The following is an 8089-nucleotide window of genomic DNA, read 5'->3' as shown; positions in this document are numbered from 1 at the left end:
TTTTTCTTTTTTCCTCTAGATCTTTCTTTTAACAGTAGTTTTCACCATCTCCCTTCTGCTCTGTGTCAGCAAATGCTGCTTTGTGAATGCAGTGCAGGACACTACACTGATTCCTGTATTGCTGAAGCCATTTTCTTTAGCAGAGACAATGGCTGTTTCTTTTCACTTTGCTTTCAGTGTGCTTTCTCTTGTCACTTATTTGAGATGGATTAGATACATGACTGAGGATGATCCATTTTGCCTGGCTGCATTTGTGGATCCATGCTTTAATAGCCTGTTATCTGTTTGTCTCCTTTTCCTATGGGAAAACTGGCTTTGACCTTAATGGAAATTATTTCCCTGGTTAAGTACTGACAGGGCAAGTTTATTTGATTATCTGTAATGCAGAATCCTTTAATATACTTACTCTGTCTACACTCATATGCTACAGAGACTGCTTGTGTTTTATTTCCTCAGTTCAGTTCTCCCAGGTCCTTGCACCATGCCTCCCCAGTGCACAGGTACAGCATCTCCTTACCTGCAGACCGATAGCAAACCACGTGCCTCAAAAGGAATGAGCCCTGGAAGAGGTGTAATTCCTCCTTAGGGTAGGGAATAGAATCTTTGGTAGAGAGTTTTTCTGCAAGGAATGGTTTCAATTTTATTATGTTGGCCCAAGGTGTTAGAGGCAGATGTTGATAGGATGTAAGTAGAGATTGAATCTTCCCATCAGTATCCCATTATGTTTTGTTGCTGTGTGATAGCTGACAGCAGAGGGGCAGCCTGACAAGATGGTGTCTGACATGAAAATGTGCATGGTGCAAAGATGTGTCATTGAATTTCTCCATGCAGAACAAATGGCACCCATTGACATTCATCAATGCTTTCTGAATGTTTTTGGAGATTAAACACTGGATGAGGCAGCCGGTGGTGCGTTTCAGTTGTGGTGATAGTGACAGTGGATCACCTCCACTGCTTTTGCTGCAAGCAACATGCAGGCTCTTGTTCATCGCGAGTGAAAATGCACAGCTAATGGTAGTGACTGTGTTGAAAATGAGTGTTTTGCACCTGAGTTTTCTCTATCAAATAGTGTTATTGTGCCCTTTGAAGCTGTTGTAGTTTCCATGGCAATAAGTAGGAGCATTACTTTTGGAGTGACCTACCTATTTTTATGGAAGACTGGTAGTGCACGAAAACATCTCCTCGAGCAAACTAAGTCATCTACCACGTAATACGCTGACCTACTGTTATGCTGGTTTTATACTTGTCTTAGAACTGCCTGATATGTACTATGTAAGCTATTCATCAGCCTATTTATCTCTGAATTGAGCTCACGAATGCTTTCATTAGAGTTCTTGGGATCCACTGAGCTCCCAGAAAAACAACCCTCTCTGACCAGCCCTTCTATTTTCCTCTGGTTTTCACCTCTTTCATGTATTACATTTGGAATAAATGAAGAATGTCAAGTACTTGCTTTTTGCCTGATCTCTTGAATTTTTTATTATTACATAAATAACAACCTACTTGTTTGTTTAGTTTATCAAATGCTAGATGTGAAAGCACCTTGTGTCAGTGATAATGTTGAAAGAGTACTCTGGGGAGAATATCAGTATGAAGCAGTAAATTGATGTGTACTGCAGAGTTATTGGATGAAATGAGGTGAGTCACCAAAGGATGCTACATCCAAGACAGGAAAACAAGGACATCACTCAAACAGGAACTGTTGGCATAGAAACCACAATATTTGTTTTTACTTACCTAGAATTTAACAGAGAATGCGACAGTTAGCAATGAAACAGTAGTCCACAAAATGCTGCATTTTTGCCCACCCAGGCTTCAGCAGGATGGAAGCTGAATGACTTCTGGTCACACGTGTTGTATTAAGTTGGCAAAATAAACATTCAACCATTAAGATTAAATTAGATTATCAGATAAACTCCTAGTGCGTAGGAGATCACAAACAACTTTCTGATTGCATTTAAAGAATGCATCCTGGAGCATTTATTGTCTTATGGGACTAAATGCAGGCACATACCCAAATGTTCCCTCTTATTAGCAAAACTCCAGTGTTCTGATCTGTGCTGCATACGCTTTTGTGCTGATCTGTTTCCACATATTGGTTCTGTACAGAGTGATACTAAAGAGACATACTGTTTCTCCCCTAATCCATTCCAAATCCACTAAAGGAAAATAAGATCTACCCTTTATAGTTGTGCACTCAGAAATTAAATATTTGCAATTGCACTAACAGAGTGTCTCATTAGGATCATATCATCAACTAAATAGAAGCTTAAATCAGAAAGTTTTTAAGAGAACTGTTTAAGTCTTCTAATGAGAACCTACGTTTGGAGTTCTTTCTTAATAACTAGATAAATCTTTTTTTATGCTTTTTACATATTTTCTCCTCCATGGAAGATGTTTTTTTTCTTTTCTGGAATCACTAAACGAATCTTTAATGTATCTTTGGGTTTGTCTTTTCCCAAGCAAATTGTTAGTATACATGAAGAACTCCTCCAAAAGAAAAAAAAAGAAAGGTTTTAGATAATATCAAATTAGATTGATTACTGATTGTATTGATTCTAGGATTAGTTTAGCACTGATGTTTTCCATGTATTGTGAAGCTGAATGTTCTAACATTTTGTTAGAGAACTGCACACAGATGGGAAACTGAAGAGAGTGGAGAGGGAATGTGCTCTGGACTGTGTAGGATATTTAAGGATTCATGTAGAGTTTAGAGCTTCAAATTCCATGTCTATGTGTATTCCTCTAGACAGGGTCACGAACACGTAGTGTCTGAGAGTGGTTTTATATTTTACTAGTGTAGTCAAAAGTATCCAGATTATGTATGATTTTCTATAAATAATGAGTATGTAGCCAGCCATCAGTTTCACATGTTGCGCATCCAATGTCACATCTTGTAATGCCTCTCATTTTTTTAATGTAGTTTTCCTGGTAACAGAAGTTCAAATCAGAATTTCAGATTAGTTTTTTTCCCCATTTGCAGAAAAATTTTTAATTATGAGTTAAACTGTCTGATTCAGAAGCAAAGTCTAACAAAAAGCCTTAATAGTTCATTCTAGTCTTGTAACTTTTACTCTTTTTTCTTATTAATCTCATTGGGCTGATTTACAATACTTTAGAACTTAATGAGCAAAACTTCACCTTCTTTAGACAGTATATAAAGAATTTAAAATATAACCTAAGTCACTAGAAATGTAAGTTATTAGGTTTTGCTTCTGTGTTGGATTATTCATGCCATGTAGGACATTAGGGCAGCACTGCTTGTGATCCATTGGTAAGCAGTCAGCAGCAAGCTTTAGAGCACGTGCAAGCTGTTACTAAGACATGAATTGATTCTTGTACTGCGTACTGCAGTAACCTGTATCATTACTTGAGAGTTTAAAGCATGTGATGCACTCATTGGATTTTTCTCTCTTGCAGATTGTGGAGGCTGTGGTTCAGAAATAAAAAATGGGCAGTCATTGGTTGCCTTGGACAAACACTGGCATTTGGGCTGTTTTAAGTGCAATGCATGTGGCAAGCTACTGAACGCAGAGTACATCAGCAAGTAAGTTGAGTGGGGAAGCTCAGAAGGTTTTATTCAGTATATTTCTGATACCAACTGAATAATTCAATGTTGTATATCCTTTAGTTTGTCTTCGTAAATGTTTGGAGAGCTATAAAAGATTACCAAGCATTACTCAATTTGTATTAAAATGAATTAAAAAATGAATAAAATAGAATTTGTCAATTTACCTTGAGTTACCAGAGCAGCTGTGCTAAGGGAAGCCATTGGGTGGAATATGCTTCGAAACTCTGCAGATGTGTTCTTTGTTATTTGTGTTTGCCTTTGCTATCTGTGATGCTGAAGCAGATACTATCCTTTCCATGTATTTCACATAAGCAAAAAGAATCTTAAAGTGTTCATTAAAGAGTTATATACTGCGGCTTTGTGCTGTTTGACACTTGTGCTATCAGATTTGGACTGAATTTGATGACAGCAATAAGAGTTAGCACAAAGCACATATGGAGACCAAGTCTGTGTCAGCACTCATATCAGTCTGATGAGATACAGACTTTTCACTGGCCAAAGCAACTGGGATTAATTTTTGCATTGGAGAATTATGTTGATATGACAAAATTTTCCTAAACGGCTATCTCAACCACCAGTGCCCAGAGATTCAGAGATGATGGGGCTTCACAGCCAATGTCTTGCTGACTTTAAACAGTTCCTTGGATTTGGATTAATACAAGTTAATTTCACAGCATGCACTGGAGACTGAAAAAACAGAATTTAATAAAAGGGTGTTCCCAAGTACAGTTTCACATTGTCTCAAATCCCATTCTACTCTCTTGAATAAACTAAATAAACTTAAATAAACTAAATCCCAAACAAACAAAATTGAAGAGAAGAAATATCCATTTTTCAATCAATTCAATTGATTTTTGTGATAACTCGTAGGTTAGTCTCTAGCATTCAAACTTGTCTACTATAAAGTTAATGTTTATTTTTCCACAAGTAAAAGCCCCTAAACACTGAGCATTTGCCATCCGATCATGGGTTCTTCTAGCATATTATGAACTAATGCACTAAATGTATTTAACTATACTTCATTTACATTTTACAATGTTTGAACAATCTCCAGTTCTTCTAGAGAAATTTCATTCACCCGTTTAATGATCTAACTGTAAAATTTTGTAAAATTGTGATCCAAGTGTGAAATTAACAGACTGGTTCATTTTAAGTTATCTAAGTTTCTTGATTTTAACTTTTTAGAAAAAGAAACACTAAGACTTTGATTCTTGTTCTTCATATTTTTCAACTGTAACTGTTAATGTATTTTAGTTGTATAATCTCACAGAAAACCTGTAACCCAATGTAAAGCAATCTCTGTGTTGTCTGTCCTTGTTCTGTAGGGATGGCATTCCATATTGCGAAACGGACTATCATGCAAAGTTTGGTATCAGATGTGACAATTGTGAAAAATATATTACGGGCAGAGTGCTTGAGGTAAGGAGAATCTGTCACTCAAATCATAACATATGCAAAGAGAATTTCTCTTTGCTATGTATTACTATGCTCACAAATGACTGTTAACACAAGTTTAATTATGAAATCATATGGATGACTTATATGATTGTTTTCTGTTTCTTCTTTTAATAATTTTATATTTGAGTTCTTAAATGGATAAATATAGTACTGGCGAACATTCAAGTAGAAGTGGGAAGTGAATACATTACCAGATGCATGAAAAAGGAAAATGAATAACTCGAGGTTTATTTTCGTACCAAAAATAAGCTATATTATGCTGCTGCTTTTATTGGGTTTTTAGATTTGTTTTTCAGAATTTGGTGTTCTAAAACTTAAGGATGTTGTTTAGCGTAGGTGCTTTTTTACAAACCAGATTTTCACATAACTGATCGAGCATCAGAAATAAATACAGTTCTTTGATCTAAATAGTATTTGAGTCTGACTGCAGTGATCCATCTGAGCCCTAGCAATGTTGGAGTTAGGAAGAAGTTCCTCAGATCCCTATTTGTTCCACTCAATTTCACAGTTTAGATAAAGTGGTCACAACAGGCATCCTCCAAAGCTGCTAGAAGTCATGCACAGAATAGTTATCTAAATGCTGGACAGTAGTATCTATGGAGGGGATCAAGAGGTAAGTGGAAGAGAACAATGAGTCTGTATTTGTTGGCATCATGAGGTGTTTTGGTTAATGCATGGAAAGCATTTTCCAACTGTTTTTATGAAATGTTTTATAAAATCTCAGAAAATAGACTCATAATAACATATGTACAAAAATTACTCTCTTTACTTGATAAAATTTTTATCCACAGTTTGGTTCCTTATTTTTATTACAGACTTAGCAAAATAAACTTGAGACAAGATCATTTTTTAAAGATTTTGTAGGAATTTGACCATCCCTGATTATGTAGGTCATTGTAGTTCTAGGTAAGTTTTTGGTTGGTGGATATTTGGCCTCTTATATTCTCTCTATCCCCACTCATTTGCAGCGTTCCTCTGTTGAAAAAATGGTAGTATTGATACTATTATTATTTTGGTACTCATGAAGGCTGGGAGCAATGTTGATTGAAACCTATGATATTTAAATGTGGCCAAAAGTACCGATGCAGGATTCTGTAAACTTTTTTGAAACAGAGAGGATGTAAGTAGAAGAGAGGACTTTTGCAACCTGTAAAATCACAGCAGTATAAGATAGTGTCACTTCCATACAGGAAAGCCAAGATGAAGTTAGCTTGAAGCAGGCAATGCATTACAACAGGTACATTAATATTCGGTGTCTGAATCTCTCTGAGGGATCGCTTAAAATGGTCACTGAGTTGTAGTGTCAGAAGTGAAGAGTAGCTGAATAAGGAGGTAGTGCACACATTGTATCATGAGGAAGAGAGACCAAAACTCACGCCTTAAGCAAATCAATTTGAAAGAACACAGAGACCACCTTCATTGCTAATGCAGTTAAGTCATTTGTTGCTTGCCTACAGCAGACAGATTTATTCTAGTGTAGAGTTGGGGCTGATCTCTTCTGTCTGTCCAGTATCACATTCTGTGTTTGTCTCTGGTCAGGTTGCTGGGACACTTGTACATCTCCTGGTCAGGAGGACAAAAACAAAAAGTAGCTGTGGCTGCTTGTCATTGTATACATTTTCTGTTAGAATTGTTTGGAATCCTGAAGTATTTTTCAATACTTCAGCATTTATTTCTGTGGCCTTAAATATAATCTGGAGAGATATAGAAATAATACATAGAAATAATAGGGTGAATTGCTGATAAAAAAGGGGAAAAAAATTTGTCAGTGATACTTCTTAGCCAGAGGAACAGTTCCCCAAGGGAGCTGCTGGAAGCTATCACTTAGATCATGTTAAAACTAGATTGGACAAGGCACTGGAAAATCTACGTTAGGGAACAATCCTGCAATGACAAAGGGCGGGACTATATGACCTAATAGGATTTTTTCCATCTCTGATTTCTGTGATAATGTCAGGAGGACAGCTGCTTCCACAATTGTTCTGTGCCCAGATTTTAAAATGCTGTCTCCCTTTCCAACACTAGTTCATTTAAAGTGTTTATTCAGCAGAGGAGGAAGGGAGAGTCAACTATTGTGAATTAGTGATAAATTATAAAAATATGGTTGGTTTTGTAGGTTGCCCGCCAAATACAGTGATGCTTTAGTTACTTAAATTCTTTGTTCAGTGCATTTTCTTAGGGCCAGCTCCATTTCATGTAGTAAAGAAACTCAAACACAGGATAGCTGTGTTTCTGACTTCTTTCTTGTGTCTTCCTCTTCAGTCCACTGTGTCTCTTTCCCCAGTCTCCCAGGGAACTTGTACTGAAAAAGCTACAAATGAGGTTAAATTACTGACTTATAGAGACCATAAATTATTGTATTACTTTAAATGGCAACATATTTGCTCTTGTCTTTACAAAAACTCTTCTCACCAGTGCTTGTTTGGACAAGGTTTGGTTTGAAAACCTAAAGAGCACTGCTTCATACAACATCCACCCTGTCCTAGAAATTGATACGATTCTGGTCTGACCACTTATATTGATAAACCTAACATCCAAAATGAGCAGCAAGATATGGCTGGAGTTTACTTTGTAGTTTGACTTAAGCTGCAATGCAACTGAAAGCCTTTAGGGTTTATTTTTTTGTGCTATAACTACAGAGCATGAGCTTGTGCTGTAGCTCTGTTCCCAGTCCAGCAATAGCAAACCTCAAGCAACAGCACAGAAAATAAACACTTTTGAAAATAATATGCTGTTGATTTTATAACCTTTTTTCCCCAATATTGTGTTCTAATCTATTTGGCACTAAAAATATATATTTTCTCTTTTTTAATGTCATATGCAGTTATTTATTATCAACTTGTGCTAATAAACATATCATAAAAATAGACAAAATATGTGTAATTGCCTTGATAGAAAAATACTCTGTATTTCACATGGTAACTCTGATCCTGGAACAAACTCATTTCATTCCAGAGAAAACTTAGCATTTGTTTAATGATCCTCAGTCAATCTCCTAGTTGTGTTCTGCTTGGAGGGTACAGAAGCAGGTTCCCTGTCTCCTGTCTTTCCCTCAGAACA

The 8089-nt window shown here is 36.4% G+C and overlaps 2 protein-coding genes across 6 annotated transcripts in view; both read left to right on the top strand.

The window, feature by feature from the left end:
* LOC104910875 (actin filament-associated protein 1-like) overlaps nt 1-8089 on the top strand; it is an 89100-nt gene that overhangs the window by 75293 nt on the left and 5718 nt on the right. The window contains exons 8-9 of the mRNA XM_010710526.1: nt 3421-3547; nt 4897-4990. Coding sequence (XP_010708828.1) covers nt 3421-3547; nt 4897-4990 — 221 coding nt within the window. The remainder of the gene's footprint in view (nt 1-3420; nt 3548-4896; nt 4991-8089) is intronic.
* LOC100551462 (actin-binding LIM protein 2) overlaps nt 3402-8089 on the top strand; it is a 72370-nt gene continuing 67682 nt past the window's right edge. For 4 of the 5 annotated variants that reach the window (XM_019615010.2, XM_010710499.3, XM_010710501.3 and 1 more), the window contains exons 1-2: nt 3402-3547; nt 4897-4990. The gene's annotated coding sequence lies outside the window, so the exon portion shown is untranslated. Of the gene's footprint in view, nt 3548-4896; nt 4991-8089 lie in introns of those variants that run through there. The other variant, XM_019615009.2, reaches the window with a different exon arrangement.

Source organism: Meleagris gallopavo, chromosome 4 (assembly GCF_000146605.3).
Source record: "Meleagris gallopavo isolate NT-WF06-2002-E0010 breed Aviagen turkey brand Nicholas breeding stock chromosome 4, Turkey_5.1, whole genome shotgun sequence".
Lineage (NCBI taxonomy): Eukaryota > Metazoa > Chordata > Aves > Galliformes > Phasianidae > Meleagris > Meleagris gallopavo.
This window is presented reverse-complemented; position numbering and strand designations above follow the sequence as displayed.